The sequence below is a fragment of the Leptonychotes weddellii genome, chromosome 12 (assembly GCF_054177405.1).
Source record: "Leptonychotes weddellii isolate Sample4059 chromosome 12, ASM5417740v2, whole genome shotgun sequence".
Classification (NCBI taxonomy): domain Eukaryota; kingdom Metazoa; phylum Chordata; class Mammalia; order Carnivora; family Phocidae; genus Leptonychotes; species Leptonychotes weddellii.
In genome coordinates, this window is record NC_138380.1 from 37,284,595 (window position 1) to 37,300,595 (window position 16,001).

The window sequence follows — 16,001 nt, forward strand, 5'->3', positions numbered from 1 at the left end:
ACAGAGAAGCTAAATTAAAGAGCATGCACACTCTGTAATTCAACAGATCTTACTGGATCTTTTTCAGGGAAAAAAAAAAAGGGAGCTGTAGTGATCTATCCTCCCATCAAGAGCATGAGTTCTGAGTCAGAAAGAGAACTAAGGAAGAAGCATATTGCACGGTAGAAACGAAAGAATGAGTAGCAATAAAGAAATTAATCTATCTTTTTACATTAAAGCAGTGTTTCTGCTTTCCGATGCAATTTCCAAAACTATAGTAGACGGAAAGCTACACGTAAGTGGAGCAGAAGTAGAAAATGCTGACCTGTAGGTTCTGTGTCGGAAGGTTTCCCTGGTGTCTGATTTTCTGTCACCTTTTCTGTTACTGGAAGCGATGGGGTGTTTGAAACAGCTGGATGTTTTCTGAGGGGAGTGTTCTGACAGTGAATTTCCTACAAAAAGCAAATGAAGATGTTATTTCTCAAAACTATAGATTTTTTTTTCTTTTTGCGTGTTATTAAATGAAACAAACACAAGTCATTATTCTATATAAGCTTCCTCAGAACAAAATAATGTATGTGAAAGATCCCAGCTATGTTTAGAACACAAGAAGCCCTCGGTGCGGGTTCAGTATTCTCAGTAATTCCCAGAATGTACTTTAAGAGACTAGGAGGCAAGAAGGAAAATTCCCATCAGAGTAGTTTTAGATAAACCGATTAAAGTGAAAGCCACACACAGAGAAAAGCAATTCCCCTGGGCCACTTATCTCATCCCACACCTATAAAATCTACTGACAGTTCCTACATCAAGATTCCCCTTAACATTTACTCAGTAGGTAAAAGGCAAAGAAAACAAAGAACAAAAACAGAATGTGGAAAAAAAAGGAAAGGAAAAAAAAATCCCTCATCTGAGTCTTTATCATTGACAAGGCCATGGAAGAGAAACATTCATTGTTTTTGAAAAGGCTCTATGATTAAAGCAACAGTAGAAATAATCAAATAAGAGTAAGAATAACAGCAACTAATGCTTAATAGAGCCTAATATGCGCCAGTCATTTTTCAAAGCCCTTGACATTATTGCCTCCCCAGTCCTCCCAATAACCCTGTAAGTTAGGTGCTATTACTTCCATTTTACCGATGAAAAGATTGAGACACAGAGGAGTTAAGTGACTTGTACACTTGGCCAGTAACTGGCAGGGCCAGTTTACAAACCCACATATTCTCATTCCAGAGCAAGTTCCAGACTATTTTGACTCTCAAGTCAGAAGGAGCTTTTGATGCATGAACACAGAGTAAACTATCGAATGCTGTGCTGCAGACCCGAATCTCCTGTGAAGGCAGGACTTACCTACAATCTTCTGTATACAGGTGGTTCTCTCCCCTTTCTCTCCCCTACACCCTGACAACATGAGGGACAGCCCCTCCCAGGTGTCTAACAATAGTTCCACGCTCTTAGTAATTCTCTCCTGCTCGCGCCATCCCCACTTCACCAGTCCAAGACCTGCCATCATCTGGGTGGTATGGGTAGCCGCAAGTACCTTCTAGCCAACATCCTGGCCCTCAGTTGCATAAATGTTTCAGCTGCAAAGACCTTCACCACCACTCCAATTCAGCCATCCCCTGGAGTCAGCTTCTTCCCTGAAACCCTCCAATCTCTCTAGCTTTCTTACTCAGGAATTTCTACCAGATCCTGTTCTTTGGCCTCATGAGAACTTCTGGTCGTTTGATGCTTTTCTTCCTGTCACCCCTGCCTATTTTCTTATGCCTCTATCCAGGTTAGATCTCATGACCCTTCAGTTCAACCACGATCTCACCAATACCTTCAACTCCCTCACCTCAACTGTACTTCCACTCCTCATGTCTAGCAAACCCTATCCCTGGAACCACCCACCTTCTCCATGTTTATATCCAGGCTCTTTGGACATATCTAGAGGAAAAACTCACAACTGAGTTTGATCCCATTAGGAATGTATGCTCTCATACCCCACCTGAGTCTCAACACTACTCCTTAGTCCTTCTCTTTCCGGGTCAGCTCTCTCTCCCATCCTCCAGTGTATCACACCTGTCATCTCCCCTTCCCTAAGGATGAACAAAACAGACGTAACCAGACAGAAATTCTACCAGTTTGCTGTCACCATAGTTCTAAAACCACCTGCCGCCAAACATATTGCTTTCCTTCTTCCTTATCACACCTGGAACCTGTCCTAATCCTTTCCCTTCATGGTGCTCTGGAGTTCATCCAATCCACTCTTACCTCTTGAAAGGTTTACCCCAACCTATCAGTATCACTTAACCCTCTATCATAAAACTCTTAATTTTTTTTTTTAAGATTTTATTTATTTATTTATTTAGAGTGTATGCACATGCACAAGCAGGGAGACACAGGGAAACAGAGAATTCCAAACAGGTCCACGCTCAGCATGGAGCCCAGCGTGGGGCTGGATCCCATGACCCCAAGGTCACCTGAGTCAAAATCAAGTCGGATGCTTAACTGGCTCAGCCACCCAAGTGCCCTATAAGCCTCTTACTTTTGACATTAAAATTGACTTAGGTCTCCTCAGAAAGAACAAAACAAACACAAACACAAACCCTACTTCACTTCCTCATCCCCTTCCAGCTATCACCTCCTTTCTCCCTTCCCTTTTAGAACCAAACTTCTGAGGACTGCCTCTGCTCTCCCGCCCTGCTCCTCACTCACCACTACCTCTATTCTCCCCTCACCACTTCACTTGGCTCTTGCCAAGTAACAACTAGCTCTTTCTTCCAAAACCCAGTGGTCTCGGACCAGTCCACATTTGACAACACATACTTGACAATATCAACAATCCCTTCCTTCTGAAAGGTTCTTTCTTCCTTTGACTCTAGTTAACACCACACTCAGTTACTTTTTCCTCCCACCTCTTTGCTTCCTCGGTGGGTACCATAGATGAGTTCTGAGTGAGGCAGACTCCTGAACCTGCTGTTATTGTGTTCAGAATGTTCTTTACATGCAATGTGCAATCATCCAGGGAGGAATTCCAAAGGTTTAGCAGGAATTATTTAGCACAAAATAGTTTAAGAACTGCTGTCCTGTATTTCCAGGATGTAGCAGAAAAGCCATGAAATGATATACTGGTAACCTAGTGAAGAAGGTGCTTCAAACAGAAGAGAGTAATCAACAATGCCAAATGCTGCTAATAGGTCAAGTTAAATGCCTAAAAATTGATTACTCAAGATCCCTGGTGAATTCGATAAGGAGGTAGTGGGGACAGCCTGAGTGGAGAGATCCAGAGAGAAGGGACGGAAAAAAATGTAAGCGTAAGAGATAACTCTTTTGGAAGAGTCTTAATGAAAAGGAGGTAAAGAAAGGGAGGGGAATAGGGGGTCCAGAGAGTTGTTTTCATTTTAAGATGACAGATAACAGCTTGCTGTATGCTGATGGGAAGGATTAGCACATTCATTCCTTCCTTCAAGGACAAATTTATTGAGCTCCTCCCGTGAGCCAACCACTAAGAACACAAATAAAGACAGATAAGGCTCTCGTAGACAGTGGTGGAAAGCAAAGGTGAAACAGTTACAGGAAGATAAATACTCCAGCTGAGGTAAAGAACAGGATGACATGGTGAAAAAAAGAGGGGCCCCTGAGGAAAAGGGCCAGGCAAGGATTTCCAGAGGGGATTAAAGTTTGACCTATTCCTAATGAAGGAGGAGCTCACCACGGAGATACTCCTTGCAGAGAGAAATAGCAAGGCAAAGACAAAGAGATCTGAAAACATGGGTCCATTTGAGAAAGTGCAAATAGTCTGCATGACTGCACTGATGCACACATGTGGAGGAGCAGTGAGAAGCCAGATTCTGGATGATTCTAGATGGCAAGCCAAGCACTTTAGACAGTTTTCTGATGCTGGCTATGGAAAGCTTTCTAAGGACTTTAAGCAAGTGAATACACAGATCTCTGCCTTTTAAAAATATTTCTCTGGCAGCAGTGGGTAAGATGGACGGGACAGTAGCCAGACTAGAAGCAAGGTTTTCAATACAAAGCTCTGGAAGTGATTAAGGTAACGGTGGAGGAAAACAGAGAGGACAGGCAGCTTGAGGTGTATTGGCTGTGTATGTGTTCATGTGTGTGTGCTAGGGGAAGACGCAGTAATAAGAGGAAGGAGGCAAGGAAGAACTCCCAGACTGTTTTAGATGGTGAGGTATAGAATGAAGCCCTAAGTGAAGACAGGAAACATGGAGAATATACTACTGCTAAGCGCAGAGAGCTCTACCAGCCAACCAGGCCTGGAGTTCAGGAGAGAGGTGAACACTGCACAGTCAAGCACATTAGCATTTCTGTGATGACAGAGAAGAGATGTCCCAGGGCAAATGAGAAGAAAACAGGGTTAGGTCAGAACCCTGGAAAACACAATTTGTTAAGCAAGAGAACTGATAAAAACCAAAATCAATTAAATAGGTCTTTCTCAGAGAATACTGGTTAAATGTATTTTTCTATTTCTACTGGTACCCACTTTAAATATAATTCTATTATTTTTAACTTAAAAGTATATCCTAATACAGTATTTTGTACATAGTAGGCATGTAAATGAAACAAAGTAGTTTACAAGTAGGGACTTTGTTGAAGGCTGATTAATGCAATTTGACAGTAAGTAATAGAGGAATAAAGAGAAATCTGGGACATATTTGATGATCTGAAAGGATTATGGAGTGGCATCTAGGGAGAGTCTACCATCATTAATCAAAAAAGTAGATTCTGAGAAACATTTTAGAACTAGCAACTAACTAGAATATTAAAAGAAATATGAAATCAATTGAATAATGAGAACACGTTTTAAAATTTTGATTTTAAGTAGGTCATTACTGAATACGTTAAAAAGAAAGTATCACAAGAGAAAAAGCAGAGTCGGTATGACCATTGAAGGGGTTTATGACTAGGAAATGGCAGTTAATAGGAACAGGATAAAAAACTGTTTGACAAGGCAGGACCACAAGTTAGACCCCAGCACTACATGTGGTTCACTTTCATTTTTCTTGTTCACACTACCTGTTTGGTTTCTAGTTGTTTGCTTCTTGAGGTTTCACCTTTTTCTGCACTCCATAAATTACCCTTGTCAAATCGGCCACGAAGACATGCTAGTTCTTTCTCACGTTCCTAAAACCACCAAAAGCGCTATTTTATACAAGAGCCAATAGTATGTTTAAGAATAATATTCAGATACTACTAAATTTTGCTTGTCTTCAGCCTTAAGATTAAAAAATTCATGATATGCACGGAACACAAGACAATATTTTTAATTTGAAATAAGTGATACAGGGAACCAAGATGCTATTTATCTCTGTCAAAAAGACTGGTATTGGAATTCACGATTTGATTTCTAGATTCTATGCCGAGACCATGTAATGAATAATGTTAAAAGCAGTAAGCCAGACCTGCTTGAGCTGTTGTGCTAAATGAGTAGTAGATGAAGATGTGTTTTGCTTGAATAATCTTTCTTGGATGGCCCTTGTATTTGGAGTGATAACGGGGGTCCTATGGGGTGTGCTCCGAGCGGGACTTTGTTTGCTATGTTCTTGACAACGTTCTCCAAAGCGTTCCAGGAAAGGCTTAATTCCTGCTCCCCCTACAGAAAGCACACACATTTTGGAGCCTATTTAGAATAAGTAGCAATTATAATTTGTATTGAAAAAGTTCTAAAATCCAGCATGGCTCTAAAATGCTTTGATTCCACTTAAACTACTCATTCAGAAAGTAAACAGTATGAAAACAGCTTTTAAAAAGAAATTTACCATATTATTCTATTTAATTCCATGTCTTAAAATTCATTTATTGGATTTAGTTCTTTAAAGAAAGAAGAGGAGGAATTTTTAAAAGATAGCGTGAGAGGACAGTGGAAATTAGAAAACCCTTCAACTAAATAAGCAGAACCTAAATGACTGGAAATTGACTGTATGTGTATTAACAGTATTCCCTAATCACCAAAGTATTCTAGCCATGATAACCCAACTACTTATATTTCTACAGCCCAATTTATTTTATCTTGTTTTTAGGAAGCCCAATATGAAATCCAAGGATTAAATCCTTTTCTCTCTCAAAAGAAAAATTACAGATTATTGACTTTATCAAGGGATAACTTGGTTCTACAGTCTTAAAACAGTATTCATTTGAAATAGTATGAGGTACACTTCAAGTAGAACAAATGGGATGATAGCATTGTACTATTATAGTAAAAGAGGTTTATATCTATCAGAAATCAGCATTTTCCTACAAAAGGCCAGAGAGTAAATATTTTGGGCTTTGCAGGCCATGTGACCACTGTCATAATTACTCAACTCTGCATTGAAGCATGAAAGCAGCCATAGACAACGTGTAAATAAATGGGCATGGCTGTGTTCCAATAAAACTTTATTTGCAAAAACAGGTAAAGGGCACAATTTGACCCATAGGCATAGTTTGAAGACTCCACATGTCACTTCATACCATATTTCAAACTGGAATGCATTAAGAATACAAAGAAACATATAAATTAAATACCTCTGAGGCCCTGATAACATTTACTGGGCATAGCCAATAGCCAAGAATTAAAAAAAAAAAAGAAAAAAAAGGCTTCTTTATCTATGCCCTAAGTCTTTGGAAAATTGAGAGTAACTAGTCCTAGTCCATGTGGGGATTCTGCAATTGTTTCCAGCTCATTTCTCATTTCGGCTATCTGGAAACTGACTGCTGGCTTCCTAGCCCATAACTAATGGATTCCCACTCTCATCTCTCTGTCTACTTCTCTCTTATGAGGAACTACAGTATTCAGAGAGATTATATTTTTAAGAAGTTAAAATTTTGAATTAAAAATCCTTCCAAAAGCAATTCTATTGAAAACAGAATATAGTTCAAAGTGAACTATATCTGTATATTTGAACCATATTTTTTAATCCCATGTTTCTCAACCAACAGCATGTGAGGGTATGCCAGAAGGTGTAAATCCTCACAAAATGAATACAGATTTCCAGGAGCATCAATTTACTACAGGGAGTAATTCTTAACTTTCACATGTCTATACTCACACACAATATACACATATACAAATATAATTGGGAATGGAATCATTTGTATACACATTCACTTTCCTTTGTTATTAGGGGTGCCTTCATATTGAAGTTTGAAAAGCCTTGCTCTGCATACTTGGTTACAAGAATGTTTCTCCATTATGCCCTTAAAATGTGATTTCCAGTGGTATATGCTTCGTCTCCATCAAAAAGTATAGAAGAAAGTATCTACCATGGTCATTCTAGAAAAAACCCCTGTTTAAACTGTCAAAATGTAACAAGTTACGTACCTTGACCAGTAAATGGGCAAAGTCCCCACTAATGAATATTCATTCAATAAATTAAAGCTAAATTTGAAGAAGTCTCATCTTATACATTCAGGCACTTGCCATGGCAAACCAACACTGTACAATTCACAACTGGATATTTAAAATGCTGAGAACAGACACCCTGAAAATAGTCAGCACTAACTAGATTTTTTAAAAGATACATAACCTGATGTTGCAGATTTGTCTTTAGATTGAGACTGCCGACAAATTTCTCTATTTAATTCTTCTTTGGGACGAACTGTCTGGGACACAGTTGACTTCTCAATTGGTTTTGATACCTCTGTTTTCAGGGGACTTACAGGAGTTTTCTGAAGTAGCTCAGGATTTTGTCCCTCACAATTTTTAGCATCAGTAATGGATATAGTAGAAGATTTCACTGGGGAAGAAGCAGCTTTCTGAAACACGATAACACTTAGGGTAAATAACAATATTCACGATATCTAACGGTAGTCTTCTAACAAAACAAGTTTAATTCTATTTGCTTAGTAGCCTTTATGTAAACTTATGAAAAAAAATTTCTTTTTCTCTAATTGATCAAACCAATTTGAAAGGTTTGATAAAAAGTCAACTTAGAAAATGTTATTATTTAGGGGCGCCTGGATGGCTCAGTCAGTTAAGTGTCTGCCTTCAGCTCAGGTCATGCTCTCAGGGCCCTGGGATCGAGCCCCGCATTGGGCTCCCTGCTCAGCGGGGAGTCTGCTTTTCCCTCAGCCTCTGCCTCTATTCCTCCCCCACTTGTGCTCTCTCTCTCTCTCCCTCAAATAAATAAATAAAATCTTAAAAAAGAAAATGCTATTATTCAAATTATGTAGTTTAGCGTGTATAATACACTGAGGAGTAATTTCATATAAGGGGTAGGGTCACTCCCTATTTTAAATAACAATTCCTTTCAGATTATCTAACTAGCACCTTTATAAATTTTAACTGTATGAGACCACATTGCATAATTTTTGTATTTTAATTAAGTCAATATTAATTTAACAAAATCATATCATGTACTTGATGGCTAATTATAACATATTATTAAGTGCTATGTGCCAAGCACTTTGCTAAAGGTTTCATGCACATTATCTCATTTAATCCTCCCAATAACCCCTTCTTTCCCATTTTACAGATGGGAAAATAAGGTTTTGCAAGATTAAGTAACTTGTCCAAAGCTACATTTTTAATTATGTGGCAGAGCTAGAATTGAATGCAGGTCTATCTAATTCCAAAACCTGGCTCCACATTTAAAAACAATGCTCAGGAACATAATACCTTCCTTTTTTTTTTTTTTTTTAAGATTGGTTTTGAAAGTTGATGACATAATTCATGTACAAGGTAAAACTTTCAAACATTTCAAAAGGATATATGGTAAAATTATCATAACCACCCTTAAAAATCCTGTTCAGCAATTTGCCTTTTGAAGGCAACTTTAGCTACTAGTTTATTACATGTCTTTTCAGAGAAATTCTACATCTTATATTTATACACATACATAAAGCACTCTACAGGGCAAGTGATGTTCAGCGCTCTCCCTGATGCCATCATTCCATTATACACCTTGAAATTGTATGAAATTAGTATAATTTACTTGTCAACTCCTAATTTATCTTAGGATAGGCTACCAAATTTATGACTTTTACTTTCTATGACACCAATTTCTAAAAATACATATAAACACACCACGTATAGGTTATAAAATACTACACATACATATACATTACTACTCATAAGGAAAAAAAAAAGATTTCCAAAGACCAATACTGCATTGCTTACCACAGAGCTGGAGATTGCAGCATTATTCAAAGATACACCCACAGCACTCGAGGATGGAGCTTTATTCAGAGAGGCCTCGCCATCCCTTTGGGAACAGCATGTAGCTTCCCGCTTAACACTGCTGCTATTGATCCTAGCAGATGCTCCACTTGCAGAGGAAAACTTGGATAAACAAGTGGTACCAGGCTGTTCTTGTGCACTGTTTTGCTTTGCAGATGAGTAATTTACATCATCTTCCCACGAGCAGATAGTTGCAGCAAGGTTGGCCAGACGGCCCCTTCTACCAACTGGAGTTGCCGAGGCATCCGAGAGGGCTGGTTTGGGAGGGGAGGTAGCCCTTTCCTCTGACGGCACTGGTGAGATGGGTGAGCTTTCGGGTATATCATCTGGAAATGTTTTCAGAAAAAGAGTTAAAACCTGTGTTCAAGAGTTATGCATATGTGTAATACCAAGATGGCTCCAATCAGAACTTTTAAAAGAAGTTGGTAGGTTTAAGAACTAATAAAAAAGCTCTCGAATGCATGAAACTACCAAGCTGCTTAAATTTGACAATATCTTTTCAAAACAGATGATACTTGATCCAAATTAGAAAAAAAAAACAAACGCACAAACTTCTTACACCTATTTTTTCCAATTCTTAATGCATTATGAATGCTTAGGTCATAATTTTAGAATTAATTTAGAATTCATGATGTTACAACACTGCACAATTTAAGATTACATATTCCACAGGCATGTTTTGTTTTAAAATGGAGAAGACCAATGCTATACAATAGAACTTCCTGCACTGATGGACAGGTTCTATATCCATGCTATCCAGGACAGTAACCACTAGCCACATGTGGCTCATGAGCACTTGAAATGTGGCTAGGGCAACTAAGAAACGTCATTTCAATTCCTTTCAATTAATTTAAATCTTAAAAGCTATATATGGCTAGTGTCTACAGTATTGGATAGCACAGGGTTAGACAAAAATGTTTTCCCGTAGCTACTTCGTGTGGAGATAGATCTCGAATAGTAATACTTAACTTACGAAGGCCTGTAGGCATAAAGCACGTAGAGGGAAGTCAAAATTCACAGCACCTTCTACTGCACAAATTCAGTCAATGGAAGAGGTATCCCTCCTACTGTCCAAGCCTTATACTTCTGCCTGAATTCTCAATTCTACCCCTCTAAAACCTCTTTTTTCTCTACACATAAATATGCTCATCTGTCTCTAGTTCTGTCTCATCTTAGAGCTAAAACAAACATCCTCTCATCAACATACACCCCTTTTTAGCTACCGTCCCTCTTGCCACTGCACAACATTCTCTCACCACTCAACCCACTTGAACCCGCCTCTGCCTACACCGCTGCCCTGGGGTTGCTTTTGCTGCTGTCACTAGAGGCCAGGACACACTCTGCAGGCTTTGTGTTTCCACCTGTGACATCATCCTCTACCTGTTCTGCCCTTGGGCCATATCCTCCATGGGGTCCTTCTACCCAGCAACCACCTCCATTCGGCTATCCCCCAGGCACCCCAAATAACGGATGGGACTCTGAAACTGCCCCAAACATGTTCCTCCTCATCATGGCCTCCTTCTCCTTCTCCTCCTCCACCACCCAGACACCTAACCCAGAGATTCTCCCTCCTAAATCTTACAGATCCCGCCTCTGCTCTTCACTCCCACCGGCCTTCATCATTCCGCACCCGGATTATAACATTAACCTTCTAACTGGTCTTCCTGCTCCTGCTCTCGAGTCTCTGCCCTGTTCAATCCCTTCTCAATTCTGATTCTCAAATCTGATGTCTCTACAACATTTGCCTACTTAAGCTCTCCCAGTACCTCCCCATCACCTCCTGGTTAAATTCCACATGCTCTGGACCCTGCTGCTTTCTCCAAACTTACCTCTTGCTTTTCCACCAGAAAATACCTACTCTTTGTGTCCGCGCCATGTTTAAGGTACCTCTGTGCTTTTTATGCATTCTGTTACTACCTCCTCCACTGTCTGAAGCCAGCAGTCCCTCAATGTCCAGGTTGATTGCCTCTGCTTCCTCTAGAAAAGCTACCCTGACTACCACCATCCCTGCCCTTTTGCATACCTCCGTCGTGTTCCTAAGAATAAGCCCTGTCCTCTAAGCAGGTAACAGTTTTACTATCATGTTTTAGGAATGGGCTTAACAGACCTGTAGCTCTTCTAACTATTCTCTATCAGAAAAGAAGCTTCAGTTAAGTTACATTTTAGTATAATACCTCATTTAACTGGTTTATACCCATAGTCCTGGAGAGCATCCACTAAATCATTCATCACAAACATTTTATTTTCAAGTTTCAGTGCTTAAAATTAGACAGGCTATGATGCCTTAATGAGACTTATTTTCAAGGCTGAGGTAAGCATTTGTTAACATTTACTTTCAAAATGTTCAAAATCCCTGCGGCAATGCTTTCTGCCCTAGAATGTTTATGGCCTTGGCTGTTCTTCTGGCCATGCATGAAATCACAACCCTCTATCTACTTTCCATAGAGATTTATTACCAAACAGAAATGAGACATCCTTGTATTTAGGCACATTTACCAATTAGCCTCCTCAGGCATCGTAAAGAAGCACGGTTAGCCCTGCCCACTACTAAAATCACTAGGTATAATAGACAACATGGTATAATAGGGTATATCATCTGGAAATGTTTTCAGAAAAAGAGTTAAATAGGGATACTAGGTATAATAGACAACATGGAATATCTGCACCCTGTTCCGTACCTGAGAGCATCAGGTAGGTCACAGCAGGCAAGAGTTGAGCCCTAGAATCAAACAACTGAGGTTGGAATTTTAGCTGCTGATTCTGGTCACGTGTCTTAGCTTCTTGGAACCCAGTTTCCTCTACTATAATGTGAACAAAAAAGTGGTATGTATGTCCTAAGATTTTTGTAAGAATTAAATTCTATACTATATTAGAACAAAAGATATTTAGAATGCCTTAGCACTTTAGACAGTATTTGCTCTTGAAATTGAATTTGCTTTACACAGTATTTGAAATTACCATCACTGCCAAAAAGGGTAATCCTAAATGCTCTGCTATCCAATACTTATCAAAATTTCAGACCAAAGAACTGACATTTACGAAAGACTGCCTAAAATCTATGTAGTCCATCCATTTCTTCAGATCACTTAGTCTCAATTCTGGCTATGCATCAGAGTAACATACAGAGATTTAAAAAAAAAAAAAAAAAGATACAAGCACACCTCAGGGCTCCACCACACTCCTGAGATTCCAATCCAATGGTCCAAATGTTTCTGTTACACAGGAGCCAGGCTGAAAACCAAAGCTTGAGGAACACTTCCTTGGGTAAGGTCCAGTTGCCACTGAGCTGTCCAGCTGTACTATGCTGGCTCTCTTTGGAACTGTGTTCACTGAACTGAGCTTGGAGACAGGCCACCTGCCTACCTTGAGTAACCTTACACATTAACTACCTTCTACAAAGTCATCTTTGAGGATCCAGGGAGGAAAGTTCTCTTGGGTCTTAGTTCCAGCCATGGTTCTGCTTTAATCTTATAAATAGTCATATAAGTGACGGTGTTTCTCCTCCTTACCTTGGCTGCTAGCAAGTTCATAACTCTGGCAAGTGAGGTGGACCTTAACACCTGTATTTTACTTTGTTCTTCCTTCTCTTCACCCTAGAATTCCCTTATTTTTCTTGTTTTGTAATATAGTTGTTTTTGTAAGTCATCTTAAGGCTTTTTTGGTAACAAGATAGAAGACAAAATTGATCACAGAACACATAACCCTGCTGCATGACTGCTGATTTGCTCTTAGACTCTCCATCTGAGCATGAGCCCATGGGAGGCAAGCATCAGGTCACTTCATTGGTTCCCGGCACCTTAGCATAACATGTGTTGTAGGTGCTCAGTAAGTGCTTACGTTTTCTCTCCCCTCTATCAGATAGCATTGCATACCTTAGCCACTCAAATTTATTTAGTTAATCCACGAAATACGATTTCTTGAATATAGAGCTGAAGATCAGCAATGCTAATAATGCCGAGGGTATAGTTTGTTCTCTATTGTCTTTTATTGCCAGTAAGAGCTATGGTTATGAGACCAAGCTTTTGCGAACTAGTCTAAGAACCTCAGCAGCATCTACTTCAATGAGAACACAACCAACTGATAAATACACTGTAAGTGATGGATACTGAGGAGACAGATACAACAGAAGCATCGATCTTTCGTGTGTTAACCGATACATCAAATTTTCAACCTACCTAGCTGAATCTTATTGAAACAGATTATCCATACCTGTCAGATCATTATTATCCCAGAGGCGCCGCTGCTCCGCCAGCTTTTGCATTCGTGTTTTCACGGAGGAGCCCGCAGCGGCTTCCAGTCTTGAGCTGAGCCCTCGCCTCACGCCTGGCACGGGTGCCGGGACAGCCTCCGCATCGCTGGCGGGAGCAGGTGCTTGTGGCTGCGCCTGAGGAGGCGGAGGACTCAAAGGACGGCATTCCGCCGAAGCTGACGCAGCCGGTGTTTCATTTTCCAAGTCAGAAACTTCTACTTCGGTGTTGCCAGAGCAGTGCTTTTTGGATGGTGATGGTTTTGTACCAGATTTCTCTAGATTAAAAAAGACACCCCCCCCCCAAAAAAAGTTCAAAATTCCGTAATTTCTCATAGCCTGAAAAACTAGCAGTAGGTACTTAACAAATTATTAAAACATGATGCTTCTCTATTCGCTTTAAATGATTTTCCTTATAACAAGAAATATGTAAAATTCTACCTTCAGTAACTTAGGAATCTGATATGAGAGATTTCTTTTTAAGCAAACATATAATTTATGGTTTAAAACACCCAAATGAAAAGATATTCAAATAATATTCTCAAGATATAGGCCTAATACTTTATGTAGTCTTAAGACACTAGGAAATAAAAAGTGCATACACATAGAACAAATGTTTTGAGTGATTTTGAAGATCACACAGCCCAATCACCGCATTTTTAGGTAAGGAAAACCAAGCCCAGAGCAATACATTACCTGCCTAAAATGACAGAGCTAAGGGTAGAAACAGGCTTTCTGTTTTTAAAACAATCTTTTATGAACAATAATAAGCAAGGTTAGAAGAGAACCTGGCTTGAGGTTTAGGAAAGGCAGGGAACCAAAACAGCCACGGAATTATCTGGTTAATACCAAGCCATGTGCAACCATGTGCACATGTGCAATACCAACCATGTGCAAAGCCATTGGCACAAATGTTTTCATATTTTCATAACATTTCACTTTTTTTTTTTAAGATTTTATTTATTTATTTGAGAGAGAGTGAAAGTGATCACAGAGGCAGAGGGAGAAGCAGACTCGCTGCTGAGCGGAGAGCCCGACACGGGGCTCGATCCCAGGACCCTGGGATCATGACCAGAGCCGAAGGCAGACGCTTAACCGACTGAGCCACCCAGGCGCCCCAACATTTCACATTTCAAACTGCCATGGACACCTATAAGATAAATTAAAAAGTCCTAAAATAAAAAGGAGCTACCCAAACGTAAGGTATATTATTTCTACCCAAGAATGAATTTTAATATATCGCCTGGGAAATTAACATTTTAGGATATAGGAATGTAAATTACATGAGGCCAGTTTCCCTGGTGGTCTGACCCAGTGTTCTCGCTCTGGCAGTACCCAAAGTTCTGTTAAGTGGGAGCCGTGATTGCCCTCATAGACATCAATCTAATCAAATAGACATTATGAAACTTTCTCATCTTCTGTAACTCACTTATAGATCTCTTTTCTATTAACTCATCTAATAATTTTTTGAAAGTATTCCAATTTTAACATGCATCACCATCTGGAAATACAGAATTCTTTAAGTTTATAGTTCTCATATAAAACAGTAAATATTTCCACTGCAAAATCAAAACATAGCTGCAACCACTAGTTTTAAAGTACACAGTAATCAACATTTCATTGTATAAACCTGTGTCACAACAAAAACAGAAAAAGATTCTGAACTGGATCTAAGCCTCTATTTTCCTGACCAAATACCATATGTATATAATATATATACCACATATGCAATATATATGCCATGTGTGTCTGATACATATACCACATATGTATAATATATATACCATGTATATGTAATATATATACCACATATATATGTGATGTATATGGTATTCCCTCTCTTCAAAATGTATAAATATATGAAAATAAATTCCCATTCTCTAGTTAGCTTACAAAATAATCGTGAGCCCGCTCCATGCCCTCATCACTTTTGTAATACTGATTTTACCTTCTGTGATGCTCTCTTTCTGTATGCATTTTTAAATCTATGCTAAGGAAAATTATTATCTCCAGACTCTTCCACACTCCAGGAAAAGATTAAGGTGGCAACTTACTGATACAGGCTAGGGATGCCAGGATTTAGGAAAGAATAAGATAAGTTTCTAGGTGAGTTTAGGTTTGTTTGTGTATATTTATTTATTTTTGTCTAATTCACCAGTCCTTAGATTAACCGCCTATACCTTGAGCCTAGCTCTAGAGAGCTGGTTCAACAGAGGATGAAAAGGCTCATTAAATTTCAAGCATCTGCAAGCAGGTCTGCCTTTCGTTACCCTGCTCATGCCAGAGACCAACTGAAAACTTGGTGGTCAGCTGTTCTGGCACTGTTGGGGTAGATAAACTCCACACCACCACTGGGCACTGTTCCTCTGCTCCTTTACTTTTCTCCCCTTGGGGGTTTTAAGGATGTCTTTGGGTTGAGGAAAATGAAGTTCGAGCAATTAATTTGAAGTATTTATTAGATATTCTGCTCTGGTCTGGTAGGTCTAGGCCTAATACAATCAGCCTGAACTAGAACAGAGGGCTGATCTTTCCCCCAGAGGCTATTACTACATTTGTCTCCCAAAGACCTGGGTCTTTCTACACACACCGTAAAATGTTTGGGGCTTATCTCCT

General features: G+C 39.4%; 1 protein-coding gene across 5 annotated transcripts in view; it reads right to left on the minus strand.

Moving 5' to 3' along the window:
- Positions 1 to 16,001, minus strand: part of ANLN (anillin, actin binding protein) — a 48,915-nt gene that overhangs the window by 26,808 nt on the left and 6,106 nt on the right. For 4 of the 5 annotated variants that reach the window (XM_081800249.1, XM_081800252.1, XM_081800250.1 and 1 more), the window contains 6 exons: positions 13,352 to 13,666; positions 9,083 to 9,468; positions 7,491 to 7,719; positions 5,388 to 5,578; positions 5,002 to 5,109; positions 305 to 431 (listed from right to left, as the gene is read on the minus strand). In XM_081800249.1, the coding sequence (XP_081656375.1) occupies positions 305 to 431; positions 5,002 to 5,109; positions 5,388 to 5,578; positions 7,491 to 7,719; positions 9,083 to 9,468; positions 13,352 to 13,666 (1,356 nt within the window). The remainder of the gene's footprint in view (positions 1 to 304; positions 432 to 5,001; positions 5,110 to 5,387; positions 5,579 to 7,490; positions 7,720 to 9,082; positions 9,469 to 13,351; positions 13,667 to 16,001) is intronic. The other variant, XM_081800251.1, reaches the window with a different exon arrangement.